Source organism: Tupaia chinensis, unplaced genomic scaffold (assembly GCF_000334495.1).
Source record: "Tupaia chinensis unplaced genomic scaffold, TupChi_1.0 Scaffold000361_2, whole genome shotgun sequence".
NCBI classification, from domain to species: Eukaryota; Metazoa; Chordata; class Mammalia; order Scandentia; family Tupaiidae; genus Tupaia; species Tupaia belangeri.
This window is the reverse complement of record NW_006159858.1, coordinates 4,489,193-4,505,524: the sequence shown is the minus strand read 5'-3', so window position 1 is coordinate 4,505,524 and position 16,332 is coordinate 4,489,193. Positions and strand designations below refer to the sequence as shown.

Below are 16,332 nucleotides of genomic sequence, written 5' to 3'. Positions count from 1 at the left end.
TCCAGGGGGATGGCCACACCACAATCCCTTCTCCTCTATTCTTCTCTTGGGATTTTTGGGCACGCACGCATACACGCCTGGAATGAGTTTTAAGCTGCCGGGCCTGGGACTGGGACCACAGTTGACCGTGGGAGTTCAGCAAGGTAACTGTTACGTGGTCCACGGTCCCAGTAAATGTAATTTCTATACATCCTTTTCAGTAACTATTTCTTTCTTTTCCACGATAGTGTGTGCCTATGAACACAAAAGAAGAGAAAGAAAGAAAGCAGAGAGCGAAAGCACACGTGTGTGGTCTCTCCATGCAGCAGGCTCTGCTCCTCCGCTCTCTAGCTCTCCCCCACCATGTCCCCAGGCTGACCCAGAAACCTGGAAGGCAGCCAGCCATGTGGCCTCCAGCACACCATGAACTGTGCCACCCAGGCTAGGCCCTTTTCAGTAACTATTAAACTTAAGCATGCAACGGAATCACCTGGGGTGCAGGTTCCTGAGCCTCACCCTGGAATCTGCCTCAGGAGTAATCCGATTGTAATAAACACCCCAAGTGTCTTGAAAAGAGCAGTCAACAGAACACCCTTTACCAAGCTGCCTTATCCCGTTTGTATCACCTGTCATTCAACAGTTCTGCTATTTCCCTCTGACCTGTGATGGGGGTAAGACTCTCCAGAGGAGAGACCTGTAAGCACAACTGGAAAGTCACGCTGGCTTGAGGCTTAAAAATGGGCAAAATTGGGGCAGGCAGGTGGTGTGGTGGTTAAAGATGCTGGACTCCCACGTGGTTGACCATAGTTGGAGTCCCGGACTTGGTGACTTCCTTTCTCGCTTTCCCTTTCTCTCTCTCTCTGTACCTCTCTGGCCAAGTGAAAATAAATAAAAAAAAAAATAAAGTTAAATAATAAAAATAATTCTTAAAAAAAAAATAGGCAAAATTTGGGGCCGGCAGTTGGCATGACGGTTAATGGCACTGGATTCCCACATGATCAACCATGGTTCAAGTCCCAGACCTGGAGGCTTGCTTTCTCTCTCTCTCTCTCTCTGTGTGTCTCTGTTTGGTCTAATAATAATAATAATAATAATAACAAGTGCAATTAATTAAATAAGTAATTCTTTAAAAAGAAATTGGCAAAATTTAAGCCTTCACCACTCTAAGAACTCTTCCTTAAGTCACCACTTGAGGCCATAAATACTTCTTTTTCTTCAGCCTTGTGTGATTTTTAAATTTTAAAAAAATTTTCTTTTTTTGGAGAGGTTCTTTCTTATTGGGCTTGTGCGCTTGCCAGAAAGACAGAGAGAGACAGAGAGATAGAAAGAGAGAAATCACCCCCCAGAGGGGATGGTCACACCACAATCCCTTCTCCTCCATTCTCCTCTCTGGATCTTGGGCATGCACACACACACACTTGTCTGGCGTGAGTTTAAGCCACTGGGTCCGGGACTCGAACCACAGTCGACTGCATGGGAGTCCAGTAACATAGCCATTATGCTAACTGCTGGTCCCCCAGTCTCGTGTGATTAAGGAATGCTACCCAAGTCATAGGCTACAAAAACATAAGCTCAGCAAGAGTTTAACATGCAAATGTCAAAAATAGATCTGGCCCAGAAGCAGATCCAATGTTGTGTTTTCTAACAGTTTTTATTTTTTTTTAAGAGAGATTTTTGCTATAAGGCATTTGTGCTCACCAGAGGGCCAGAGAGAGACAGAAAGAGAGAAAGTGGGAAATACCCCCTAGGGGGGATGGCCACACTGCAATCCCTTTTCCTCCACTCTCCTCTTGGGACTTTGGGCATGCATGCACATGCCCTGGTGTGAGTTTCAAGTTGCTAGGTTCAGGACTCTTACTATGGTCGGTCATGTGGGAGTCCAGTGGCGTGACCATTACTCCATCTGTTGGTCCCTGATAGCTTTTGATTCATTTGGAGGGTCTTCTGAATCATGTAGGCAGTGAAGGATGGGTGTAAGTTGTGTGCTAAAGAAAGTCTTCCGAAGCATAGCGATATGAATGCCTCCCTTGTAAGGTGCAACAGAGGGAACCAGAACAGAAAGTGTAGTGGGGAGGGCCATTCAGAACCAGCTGCATCCTTCTTCCTCCTGCTCTCACTACCAATACTTGGCAAATCAATCAAATAGGAGGGGACAACCCTGTGGCCACTACTTCACTCTCTTCTTAATAGTGTACATGCGTGCACGAGAGAGAGGAAAAGAGAGAAGCAAATCACTCTTGATGGCGTCTTGTCTCACTGTGATCCCTTCAGCCCTCCTGCTCCTTGGGCTTCTGTAGCCACACTCCTTGACCATGCACGCACGCCCGACATGTTTTCAGGCTGACCCGGGGATCTGAACCCAGAGTCAGCCATGTGCTTCCAGCCTTGCAAGGCACTTGCATTACTGCTGTGCCATAATGGCAGGGTCTCTGTTTGATCTTGTGCAAGTCACTCAGCCTCTTTCAGCCTCAACTGCTACATGGATATAGAAATAGTGCTCACTTCATGGAGCTACTGTGATGGTTTCACGCGCTCACATAAGCAGAGTTCCTACCAGAGCAGCTCTTCAGTCAGTAGGTTCTGTTATTGTCATCACTTCCTGCAGACCCCCATTTCCTCCTATCCACTGATATAGTGACAGTGCAAGGCTGAGCACCTTTGGATGGTAGTCAGGGAGACTCAGACCAGAGCACTAGTCCTGCAGGGTCCACACCGACTCCCGCACTGCCTCCCCACCTGGTTTGGAGTCTTCTCGGGCTCGGTCCTGGTGGACACTCTCTTACCGACAACAGCCTCTGCTTCCCTGTAGACTGCCCGTTCCTTCTCCCTTTTGGGTGCTTTAGTCTTGTCTGTCTTGGTTCTTTTCCTTCTCTTGGCTTTGTCAATCAATTCCTCCTCCTAAAGGTGAGAAATTAAGGAAAGAGGGAACATGACATGTGTGGGCAACAAACTACCAAAGGAAGCTTGTGTTGAACAAGGTGATAGAATGTCCTAGAATGGACTATTGGTGGGTTTCAGATGAAGCAGAAGAAAGAGCCTAACTGGGAAGGTTTGAAGTTCAGCTTTTGGTTTAAATCTGCTAGGAAAAACTCCATAGGTGAAAAGAGAAAAATATATATATACTCCATGGTTCGAGTCCTGGACCTGGTGGCTTAAACTCACACCGAGCACGTGTGTATGCATGCCCAAGATCCTGAGAGGAGAATGGAGAAGGGATTGTGGCGTGGCCATCCCCCCTGGGGGGTGATTTCTCGCTTTCTGTCTCTCTCTGTCTTTCTGGTGAGCACACATGCCCTATAGCAAACACCTCAACAAAGAAAGAAAGAAAGAAAGAAAGAAAGAAAGAAAGAAAGAAAGATGCTCCATCCTTCAGGAGGATGCCACCAATGCTGAGATGCAAGGCTGGGTGAATGGACCACAGGCTGGATTTCAGCCCACATTTGCCCACTTTATCAGGTGCCCTTGCATGACAAGCAATCTATACAACTGTACGTGGCTGTCTTAGGGGGTACAGGTAGGAACTCGCAGACCAAGATGCTACTTGTCTACACTCACATGACTGATGCTGGCTGGTGTCTGCTGGCTGAACAGGGTCGGTTTGGGCTCCCCGTCTCTTTCTCTAGGAGGACGAGAAGTATCCGCAGCACCCACCCTCTCTGGTGACTGGGGCTCGGGTCCTGGAAGTCCTCTGTGCAGATGGTGTACATCATAATCTCTGTCCCTTTGAAAAGAAGAAATGAATAGGGCCAAATTAAAGAAAAACCTGTTGGAAGGGAAGAGGGCAGGTGACAGACGTTGATGGGGCACCTGCTCTCTGCGGGGCACTGACTCTTCCTCAATGTATCCCTGGGTCAGGGAAATGAGAAAATCGGTCTTTATTTTTGGGATTTCTTCAGGGTAAATTCTAAAATTCAGCGACTAGGAGAAATGGTTTTCCTCTTTGAGGTTGTATATTTATGATTTAAGTTGAATGACATAGAATTATTTAATTGAAAGTTACTACATCAAAAGGCTTAAAAAGTGCAAAAAGGAAGATGTTTTAGGAACATGCAACTATCATCCATTCCTTTAGGCCTTCTTAATATATACATATACATATATATATATATATTTTTTTTTTTTTTAAGTTTTTTTGTTATAGGGCTTATGTGCTCACCAGAGAGAGAAAAAGAGAAAGTACAAGATCATTCCCCAGGAGGATAACCATATGCAAGCTGTTTTCTTCCATTCTCCTCTTGGGATTTGGGGCACACACTCTACATGTACATGGAGGGTTTTTTTTTTTTTTTTTTTCTTTTTTAAGAAAGATATTTGCTAAAAGTTTCCTCTCTTGCTGGAGAGACAGAAGAAAGCGAGAAATCACCCCCCCCCCAGGGGTAATGACCACGCTGCAATCCCTTCTCTTTCATTCTCTTACCAGGATCTTGGGCATGCACGCACATGCGCCCGGCATGAATTTTAAGCTGCTGGGTCCCAGACTCAAACCATGGTTGACTACGTGGGAGTCTAGCAACGTAACTATTATGTCATCTGCTGGTTCCACCTGGCATGATTTTTAAGCCAGCAGGTTTAGGACTTAAACCATGAAGTTAGCCATGTGGAATCCAGCAGGCATAACCTGCTGGCCCCAAGTCCTCTGAATTTTTGTATGTTTTAAATTTTTTTTAATGTTTAAAAAATGTATTTATTTCTTCTATGAGTGAAAGAGAAATAGACAGAGAAGTGGTACTCCCACCAGGGTCTTGATGACACAATCCATGCCCAGATCCAGCCAGCCCTTGACCGTGGGCAAGCACATGCCCAGTGTGCTCAAAGAGGACTCTGGATGTGAATCCAGAACCTTCCCATGGAGTCAGCCTTGAAGAGCGTAACATTTTACCTCCGTGTCACCATCCAGTCCCCTGAATTCTATTCTTGATCAAATTCAGCTACTGAAGGGTTTATGTGCTGTGTTAGTTTCATTTGTTGTGGAGTTGCTGTCGCTGTGTGCCCTGAGGAGAACGGACTTACCCCTTCTGGGTAAAAACAGCCACATGGATTTCAGTCAGGGCAGAAGCAGTGGGCCAGGACTGGTTCTGGGCATTTTCTTTTTCAGCTCGAGTATTATATTTACTGTGCTGTGCTAGTACAGGGCCTTACTGTAGAAACCTGAGAAATACTTGTGGAGTGAGGTAAATGGAATTTCCTGTAAATATATGGGTCTTTAATCATTCAATGTCACTCTATACAAACCCATAGGAGAAGTCTCCTTTAGAATTTAGTGCTAGGTAAACTTTGTTTTCCCCGAGGAACAGATACGCCGCAAATTAGAACCACAAACCTGATCCTATCGCTCTTTTTAAAGTTTTTCCTGTCATGCTTAGAATTTCTGTGTCAAGCCTGAAGTTTAGTTATGATGATTACAATGACCTTTGTGCAGTGTTTATGTTTTTCTGTCCTCCTGATTTTAAATTTATTTTTTATGCCATAAGGTGAGTGCACGTGTATGAGAGAGAGAAAAAAAAAAAGGGAGACAAAGAGAAAGAGCAAGAGAGAAAGGAAGAGAGAGCACCTCCATCAGGGCCTGGCCACACCACAATCTTTTTTCTTCCAGCAGGATCCTGGGCACGTGCACGTGTGCCTGAGTGTTCTCCTTCCTTCCTCCCTCCCTCCCTCCCTCCCTTCCTTCCTTCCTTCTTTTCTTCCTTCCTTCCTTCCTTCCTCTTTCTTTCTTTCTTTCTTTCTTTCTTTCTTTCTTTCTTTCTTTCTTTCTTTCTTTCTTTCTTTCCTTCCTTCCTTCCTTCCTTCCTTCCTTCCTTCCTTCCTTCCTTCTTTCTTTCTTTCTTTCTTTCTTTCTTTCTTTCTTTCTTTCTTTCTTTCTTCTCTCTCTCTCTCTCTCTCTCTCTCACTTCTTTCTTCTTCTTTCTTCCTTCCTTTTTCTCTCTCTCTCTTTCTCTTTATCTCTTCTTTCTCTTTTATGGGAGATTTTTGCTATAGGGCATGTACGCTTGCTAGAGAGACAGAGAGACAGATAATGAGAAATAACCCCTTTGAGGGAATGGCCATGCCACAATTGCTTCTCTTCTATTCTCCTCTTGGGATTTTGGACACACACACATGCACCTGGCATGAGTTTCAAGTTGCCTGGTCTGGGACTTGAATGGCAGTTGGCCACGTGGGATTCCAGCGCCTTAACCACTATGCCACCTGCTGGCCCCTTGAATGATTTTGAAGCCAAAGGGCTTGGCCTTGAATCCGAGTTGGCCATGAGGTACCTGGCCTCTGCATGGCGCCCAGCCACTGCATACAGGGCTGACTTGTCCTGATTTTGTTTGTTTGTTTATTTATTTACTTACTTATTTATTTATTTATCTCTGAGAGAGGGACAGAGAGAGAGAATTCCCAACAAGGCCCTCATGCCTGCAATCTGCCCCCAGCTTCAGCCAGCCCTAGACCATGGACATGTGTGCCTGCTGTGGTGAGAGGTCTTGGAACCCTGGGACCCTGTCACCTGGGTCAACCTTGCAGAGTGTTGTGTTACTGAGGTGCCATTGCTCAGCACCCAGTCTTCCTGATTTAAAAAAAAAAATGTCTTTTTGATTATTTCATCTTTTTTTGGTGGTGGTGGTGGTAGTGGTGATTGTGAGCAGTTTAAATTCATTGTGGACAAAGATCAGATGTGAGAATTAAAAAATAGGGGCTGGATAGAGGTACGGCAGCAAAACATGATGCTCTGTGAGGCTGACTCACATGGGAAGGTCCCAGGGATCCTGGGGAGATGTCTCTGAGTTTACTGGGTAAGTGGGTGCCTGTGACTCAGGGCTGGCTTGGCTGGGAATGGATTGCGACATCAAGACCCTATTGGAGGTACTGATTGTCTTCCTGTCTGTGTTTCTCTTAGAAAAATAAATAAACTTAAATTTTTCTTTTTTTAAATGAGGGACCAGCAGATGGTGTAGCAGTTATTTTTCTGGACTCCTACATAGTTGACTATGGTTCAAGTCTCGGATCTGGTGGGTTAAAATTCATGCTGGGCACATGTGTGTGCATGCCCAACATCGTGAGAGGAGAATGGAGAAGGGACTGAGGCATGGCCACCCCACACCCCTGCGGTGATTTCTCACTCTTTGTCTCTCTCTGTCTCGCTGGTGAGCACATGCACTCTATAGCAAAAATCTCTTAAATTTTTTTTTTAAAAATGAAATTCCTGGGACCAGCAGATGGCATAGTGGTTAATTATGTCGCTGGACTCCCGCATGTCTGACTGCAGTTTGAGTCTCAGACCTGGTGTCTTCAAAAACCACACCAGGGGTGTGTGTGTGTGTGTGTGTGTGTGTGTGTGTGTGTGTATGTGTGCATGTGCTCAAGATCCCAGGAGGACGATGGAGGAGAATCCCCACTGGGGGGTGATTTCTCACTTTCCCTCTCACTGTCTCTGTGTGTCTCTCTCTGGAGAGTGCACGTGTCTTGGGGCAAGCCCCCTGCCCCAAAACAAAACTCTTAAAAAAAAGAAATTCCTGAGGTAGCTGCCTCTGTCTCCAGTGCCCTTCTCCCTTTGTTGAACATAAAACCCTTCTACGAGGGAACCCCTGTGGCCCTGGGTCAGCAGGTTCTCAAGTCACCGAGGCTCATGGAGCGGCGGGTACAATGGGCTATAGTTCCAGATGGAGGCAGAGATGACCACACCAACTGCCACCGTTAAAGGGGTTGAAGTCAAATGACTGAGCCTGACCAGCCAAGCCGCTGGTCAACGAACTCACGCATAGAAAGCACTGGATCCATGGGAGCAATTCTCATTCCTGTTGCTGTCAGAACCATCAGCGTTATTTACCCCAGAGTCAGTGAATGCCAAGAGGTGAAACCATAGATCTGATAGACCTCAGCTTCCCAGGCCTCTCTGTAGATCTCAGATACGTGGCTAAATGGAGCAAGCTGCTTCCACATGGCTAGGCTTCACCCTTCACCCACGCAGCCTAAGAATACGGTTTAAGTAGGAGACACACCGCCGTATAATCCTTCCCGAGGATCTTTGTTTTTTAGACAACAGTTTTATTCTGGCTGCCAAGGGATGCTGTCAGCTGAGAAGTCTCATGCCTTTCAGAAACAAAACAAAACTCCAGAAACTAAAGTAATTAAAGGTAGGGAAAAGCAGAGAAGTCCATGTCATTCTCTGAATACTTACGCCTTTTGTACAGTATCTGCCTCCGGGGTCTGGATGTGTTTAGCCAGGGAAGCACTGAGAAGGTCAGAGGTCACACTCTTTGGCTCTGGGTCTGTGAAAACAAAGCGTATCCTTCAATCAGCAATGGAAGACGGGCAATTATCCCAGGGTAAGGAGATCGGACATGCGAAAATGTCTACTCGTGAGCAGTCACCGACATGAAAGTAAGATCAGTGAGATATAGTATACCTAAGAAATTAGCAAATATTGCAGAAACCAGGGCTGGCACTGGCAAGTGACATTAAAATTAGTACTAAAATACCCTTCGGGAAAGTGATATGACAGTATGTATCAACAACCAGAAAAGCGTTCTAGCCTTTGATCAGGAAGCTCACTCATGGGTATTTATCATAAGGAAATAATTTAAAAGAAGAAACAAGCTTTTTGTACCAGTTTATTTATTGCAACATTGTTATTAATAATGGAAAATTAGAAACAGCCCAACAAGAGAGACTGGGGAAGTAATTATGATGCATTAGTTTGACATTTAAAATTATGGTTAAAAAGATAAATAAGCAGGTGGTGGGGACCTTAAGATGTTGTACTCATTGGGATCAGCAGATAGCGTAATGGCTATGTCGCTGGACTCCCATGTCGTCGACCGTGGTTTGAGTCCTGGAGCCACCGGACTCATGCTGGGCGTGTGTGCTCACATGCCCAAGATCCCGAGAGGAGAATGGAGGAGAAGGGATTGCTGCGTGGCAAGCCCCCCGGGGGATGATTTCTCGCTTTCTCTCTGTCTCTCTGTCTCTCTCTGTCTTTCTGGTGAGCGCACGCACCATATAGAAAAACCTCTCAAAAAAAAAAAAAAAAAAAAGATGTTGCACTTGCACATGGCTGACCACAGTTAGGTTTGAGTCCTAGACCTGGTTGCTTGAAATTCATGCCAGGTGTGTGTGCATGTGTGCCCAAAATCGTGAAAGGAAAATAGAAGAGAAGGGACTGTGGGGTGGCCATACCTCCTGGGGGTATGATTTCTTGCTTTCTCTCTTTTTATCTCTCTCTGGTGAATGCACACACCCTATGGTAAAAACCTAAAAAGAAAAGTTAAATTATACCCGCCATATCATCCAACTATTCTTCTCCTAGAATTTATCCAGGAGAAATGAAAGCAGATGTTCATACTAAAATTTGTATATAAACATTTGTAGTGGGCCAGCCGGTGATGTGGTGCTTAAGAGCACATGCGCCCTAGAGCAAAACATAAACAAACAAAATTCATAGCCTTATTTGTAATAGCAAGAATTTGAAACAAATCAACTGTCTATCAATAGATAAACACTGAACAAACTGGGGCCAGTCCTCTGGCCTAGTGATTAGGGGAGGTAGACCCTTTATGGCCAACCTCACAGTCTGAATCTCAGACTCAGCATATTGAAAAACCTAGACCCATGTGTGTGAACGTCCCAAATCTTTTTATTTTGGAGAGGTTTTTGCTATAGGGCGTGTGCTCGCCAGACAGACAGAGAGAGACAGAGAGACAGAAAGCAGGAAATCACCCCCCGGGGGGGATGGCCACGCCGCAATCCCTTCTCCTCCATTCTCCTCTCGGGATCTTGGGCACGCACGCACACGCGCCCGGCGTGAGTTTAAGCCACTGGGTCCAGGACTCGAACCGCGGTCGACTACATGGGAGTCCAACGAGACAGCCGTTATGCTAACTGCTGGTCTCCGAACGTCCCAAATCTTGATGAGACAGAGTAATGGAGGAGAAGGATTGAAGCACACTATTGGGGTGTGTTTTTCCCTTTTCCTTTCTCTGTGTCTGTCACTCTCTGGAGAGTGCCCATGACCACTGGGAAAAAAAAGAAAAAAAAAAAAAAAGAGAGAGAGAGAGAGAGTAAAAAAAAATAGATAAACAAAGTGGTATGTATGAGGAAATTTCAAAAAATTCTGGGGAAAGGGGCCACCAGGTGGATTAGTGGTTGGGGTGCTGGACTCCCACATGGCCGACAGCAGTTCAAGTCCCAGATCTGGCAGTTTGTTTTCTCACTGGTAAAAAAAAAGAAAATAAATAAATCAAATAAAATAATTATTTTAAAAAATCTGGTGGAGCTGGCAGCTGGCGTGGTAGTTAAGGTGCTGGACTCCTACATGGCTGACCATGGTTTGAATACCAGACCTGGCAGCTTGATTTCTTCCTCTCCCTCTTTCCTTCTCTCTCTCTCTATCTGGTCAAATTGAAAAATAATATAAATAAATAAAAATAAACAATTATTTAAAGAATTTTAAAAATATGTGGAAATATGTAATTAAAGTATGAATTTATTTTAGTGCAAAATTTGGAAATCCATAATAGGCATTTTCCATGAACTTTTGAAGACGCCACATGCATACGTGTGCACAAGCACACACACACACACACACACACACACAGAGGAATACTAGTCAGCAGTTAAAAGGAATGAACTATTGATATGCCAGACAATATGAATGAATCTTAATATAATTATATTGAGGGAAAGTAATCAGACAAAAAAGACTGAATATGGTATGATTCCATTTATATAAAATTCTTGACAAGGCAAACTACTGTGCCATGGGGTCAGTGGTTACCTGGGATGAAGGTGGCGGAAGCAGGGGAGGCATGAGGAAACAGGGTGATGAGTGTTCTCATTTGACTGTGGTAATGGTTTCATGGACATATATATCAAAAATGTATCTAACTGTATAATTCTAAAAGGTGCAATTGTCAATTAAACCTTGATAAAGCCGCTTTAAAAAGTTTAGCGAGGCTTATGTTAATACAGATAAAGTGCCTGGGACCAGCAGTTGGCATAATGGCTATGTCACTCCCATGTAGTCGACCATGGTTCGAGTTCCAGACCCGGTGGCTTAAAACTCACGCCGGGCACGTGTGTGTGCATGCCCAAGATCCTGAGAGGAGAATGGAGAAGGGATTGCGGCGTGGCCATTCCCCCTGGGGGGTGATTTCTAGCTTTCTGTCTCTCTGTCTCCCTGTCTTTCCATTGAGTGCACATGCCCTATAGCAAAAACCTCTCAAAAAACCAAAACCCAAAAAACAAAACAAAAAACAAAACAAAAACAAATAAAGTGCCCACACTGTGCCAGCACATGGTAAAAACAAAGAAGAACTAAAATAACCTCATTATGCTCATTCTGCAAATAATTTTGGTGCAAATAATTTTGTGGATTTACTTTCATATGTATATAATTATACACTCACATTGTCGTAGGATTGATTAAATAGTATATATATATAATTTTAATCTACTTTGATGTTATTAGAATTTTTCTGTATGGTTAAGTATTCTCAGATGAGGTTTTCAATTTTTTTTTTTTTTTGAGAGGTTTTTGCTGTAGGGCACATATGCTCGCCAGAAAGAGAGGAACAGAAAGCAAGAAATCACTCCCCGGGGGGATGGCCACACTGTAATTCCTTCTCCACCATTCTCCTCTCGGGATCTTGGACACAAACGCACACGTGCCCGGTGTGAGTTTAAGCCACTGGGTCCAGACTCGAACCTTGGTCGAACAACATTACCTGTCATTTCCCCACCAGCATTCCCAATACTAGTTAATCTGTTCTTTTAATTTTTATTTATTTACTTTTTTAGAGAGATTTTTGCTTTAGAGTATGTGGCACTCACCAGAGAGACAGAAAGCAAGAAATCACTCATTATAAGGGAAGGCCCTGCTTTAACCCTTCTCTCCATTCTCCTCTTGGGATTTTCAAGTATGCACACACTTTGGCTAGCATGTTTTTTTCCTAAGTCACCAGGTCAGGACTCAGACTTCACAGTTGACCATGTGGGATTCAGTTTACTTTAACCACCATGCCAGTAGCTGGCCCATCAATTTATTTTTTTAAAAAGTATATTTTTAAGCACTTTCAATAGTTCATGTTTTTAAAAGTTATTTATCAATTTCTTCATTCATTTATCCATTCATTCCATGAGAGAGAGAGTCAGGGTGGGGAACAAAGACACAGACACACCCCCTACAGGTCTTCTCACCACCATCTACCCCCAGCCCCAGCCAGTGGAGATCAGGGGCCCCCATGCCTGACATGCTCAGGGAGGTCCCTGGCCACAAAACCATGGCCTTCCCCTCGTGGGTCCCTCCAGCTGCATCACCACTGCACCCCACCTGGCCCCATATGGTTAACACATTCTTTAGTATTTGATCATATTCCCCGACCCCCAGGACCTCTTTGCAACTTGGGTTCGTTCCTTTCTGTGGCTTCCACTGTTCAGAGTGGTATCCGCTCTCTCAACCTCTAGACTTCGGAGAAGGACAAGACTGTCGATCTACAAGGTGGCTGAGGAAATTAGAGAGGTTGCTTAGGATTATACCTTGGGATTTATTTTGCTTTGGATAATAGGTTACATTAACAAAGAGCAGGAGCTGACCAAAGTATCTTCATGCTGTGAGGGTTTCTTTCCAGAAAAAGACTGTCTTATGGAAGGCATTTTTTGCTCTTTGCAGCTACTTTGAACTTGGAGATAAGGCATGATGCAACCAGCAGAGGGCGCGTTTGTATTGACCAAAAGCTGAGGCTCTCTGTTTTACATAATTTCACCATTTTGATGAGAATTGAAACTCTCGTCAGTTTTGGGATGACCACAGGTGACTAATTCCTCTTCCCCCCAACACACATACAATAGTAAAACGACCTGATATTTAGAAAATGTTGGACCAAATTCAGTTCTTTGAGAAATAACTTACACTTTTTAGTAGCTTTAAAATTTTTTATAATGCATCTTAAACATGCAGAGTATATTAAAAAAAAACACATAGCTTTAAAATTTTTTATAATGCATCTTAAAATATGCAGAGTATATAAAAAAAAAATCACCTAATTACCCACAGACTTTCCCTTAGTTTTTAAAATTTTAAGTCACTTTTTTTCTGAAAGACGAAAACACTGAAGGTATGGTCCAAGGTATCATTGTATCACATACAGCCCATTTCCCTCACTCTCTCTCAGAGGTAACCAATCTCCTAAATTTGGTATTTATCAGTCATACACATTTTTATATCATTACCTTATATAAAAAAGCACCTATAAACAACATATTGAAATATTTTATGTATGAAAATTGGAACTTCTGAAAGACGAAAACACTGAAGGTATGGTCCAAGGTATCATTGTATCACATACAGCCCATTTCCCTCACTCTCTCTCAGAGGTAACCAATCTCCTAAATTTGGTATTTATCAGTCATACACATTTTTATATCATTACCTTATATAAAAAAGCACCTATAAACAACATATTGAAATATTTTATGTATGAAAATTGGAACCAGCAGTTGGTGTAATTGCTGTGTTACTGGACTCCCATGTAGTCGACCGTAGTTTGAGTCCCGGACCCAGTGACTTAGACTCACGCCGTGTGTGTGTGTGTGTGTGTGTGTGTGTGTGTGTGTGTGCGCAAGATCTGGAGAATGATGGAGAAGGGATTGTGGTGTGGTCATTCCCCCTGGAGGGTGGCTTTTTGCTTTCTGTTTCTCTGTTTCTCTGCCCTATAGCAAAAACTTCTCCAAGAATTTTTTTTACACACCAAAATTAATTTAGAAAAAAAAATTCATGATAGAGTGTATACATGCACATGAGAGAAAGAAAGAGAGAGAGAGAGAGAGAGAGAGAGAGAGAAGAGAGAGAAGCTCTCCAAAAGAGCTGGGTCATGTGATCCACTTCCTCCAACTCTCCAGCCCACCAGGATCCTGAGCACATGTGCGCATGCCCAGGAGTGATTTTTCAGGCCAACTGGACCAGGACTTGAATCATGGTTGTCATGTGGCTTCTAGTTCCATAGTCTAGCATGCTACCAGCTGCATTACTTGTAGCCATATTGAGACTTTATATAAATTATATCATTTATATAACATTTGCAACTCTATTCTGTTTAATATCATGCTATTTACAAGGATGTATCTCATACTATTTTAATTCAAGATTATACTGAAGGTTTTTGTTATGACAGGTAGGCACGAAATCAAAAGAAAAAGCCTCAAGATGGAAAATAAAGGAATAAAATGATTTCTATTTGAGGACGGCATGATCTTATATATAGAAAATCTAAAGGAATCCATTAAAAATTATTTAAACTAATGAATGAGATCAAGATTAAAGGGTACAAAATCAACTTATAATTGTAGCATCAAAGAATAAGATACTTAGAAATAAATTTAACAAAGAAAGTGTATCTGTTATACTCTTTTTTTAAAACAAAATGTTTTATTGAACTTTATTTAAATTTGACCAGAGAGCAATAGAGTAAGAGAAAGAGAGTGAGAGAGGGAAAGTGGGAAAGCAAGCTGCCAGGTCCAGGACTTGAACTGTGGTTGGCCATGTGGGAATCCAGGACCCCTAAACACCATGCCAACTGCTGGCCCCCTGTTACACTCTTTTTTGTTGTTTCCAAGTTTTATTCAAGAACTCATACAAAATATTCCAGATAAATGAGTTTTAATCCTCATCTTCCTCCTCTTCTTCATCCTGGTTATCTGGAAGTAACTCTCTTCACTGTTAGCAACTATGCGCGACCAATCACATACATTATTCTTCTTCAAATATTTTTTAGTGAGATATTTCAAATACCTTTTGGAAAAAGGCACCTGGGAAGGTACGGTTCTTGCTCCTTTCAACGGTTCCAACCCCTTCCCCGAGATTCCCTGCTTTTCCATTCACTTTGATTCTCTCTTGAAGAAACTGCTCAAAATTGGCAACATCCATCATTCCATCTTCTGCAGGGTGGGTGCAGTCAAGGGCAAACTTCAGAATCTGCTTTTTTTTTTTTTTTTTTTTTGCTCCCCTTCGCCATAAGCTTTTTCCCCAACGCCATGGCGGCAGCAGAGGCAGAAAGGAAGCCCTGTTGTTATACTCTTAAAGTTACAAAACGTTGCTGAAAGAACTTAAAGATCTAAATAAATGAAAATACATCATGTGTTCATAAATCAGATTTAATATTGTTGGTACCAGCAGTTAGCGTAATAGCTGTGTTGCTGGACTCCCAAGTAGTCGACCGCAGTTTGAGTCCTGGACCTGGTGGCTTAATCTCATACCGGGCGCGTGTGTGTGCGTGCCCAAGATCCTGAGAAGAGAATGGAGGAGAAGCGATTGTGGTGTGGCCATCCCCTCTAGGGGGTGATTTTTCACTTTCTGCCTTTCTATCTCTGTCTTTCTGGCACGCCCACATGCCCTATAGCAAAAACCTCTCTCTCTAAATAAAAAAAGAAGATTTAATATTGTGAAAGTGGCAATATTTCCCAAATTAACCCACAGATTCAACATAATCTCTACCAAAATGCCAAGCAGCTTCTTTGCAAAAATTGGCAAGATGACCCTTAAATTTATTTATTTTTAATTTATTCAAAGGACCCAGAATAACCAAAACAATCTTGGAAAAGAATAAATTGGGGGGACTCATACTCCTCAGTTTCTACATTTACTATAAAGATACAATAACCAAGGCAGTGTGATACTGACAAAAGGACAGACATATAGAACAATGGAATAGAATTGAGAGTCAGAAATAAACACTCATATTTATGGTTAACTCATTTTCAATAGGATTCCAAGACTATTCATTTGGGGAAAAGAATAGTCTTTTCAATAAATTGTTCTGGGACAACTTGATAGTCACATCCAAACTAGTAAATTGGACTCCTCCCTCCATCATATATAAAAATTAATTCAAGGGTGGGCCACCAGGTGGCATGGTGGTTAAGGGCACTGGACTCCCACATGGCCAACCAGTTTGAGTCTCAGACCTGATGGCTTGCTTTCTCCCTCTCTGGTCAAATAAAAATAAAAATAAATAAATAAACAAATTAAAAAAAGTTAATTCAAAGGCCAGCAGATGGAATGGTGATTAAGGTGTGGAACTTCCACATGGTTGACCTGGCGGCTTGCTTTCTCACTTTCCCTTTCTCTCTCTCTCTGGTCAAGTTAAAAAATAATAGTAATGATGGGGCCAGAAGGTGGCATTGTGGTTAAGGCACTGGACTCCTGCATGGCTTACTATAGTTCAAATCCTGGACCTGATAGCTTGCTTTCTCACTTTCCCTTTCTCTCTCTCTCTCTCTAGTGAGTTAAAATAATAATAATAACGAAAAAAAATTCTAAATAAATAAATAAAATTGAAGAAATAATTCTTTCTAAAAATTAAGTAAAAAAAAATTGAA

At 42.8% G+C, this 16,332-nt stretch overlaps 1 protein-coding gene across 1 annotated transcript in view; it reads right to left on the bottom strand.

Annotated features, from left to right (window-relative positions):
- Positions 1–16,332, bottom strand: part of KIAA2012 (KIAA2012 ortholog) — a 185,222-nt gene that overhangs the window by 10,935 nt on the left and 157,955 nt on the right. Inside the window, exons 16-18 of the mRNA XM_027773615.1 lie at positions 8,141–8,231; positions 3,535–3,700; positions 2,763–2,877 (exon numbers count right to left, since the gene is read on the bottom strand). Of these exons, the coding sequence (XP_027629416.1) occupies positions 2,763–2,877; positions 3,535–3,700; positions 8,141–8,231 (372 nt within the window). The remainder of the gene's footprint in view (positions 1–2,762; positions 2,878–3,534; positions 3,701–8,140; positions 8,232–16,332) is intronic.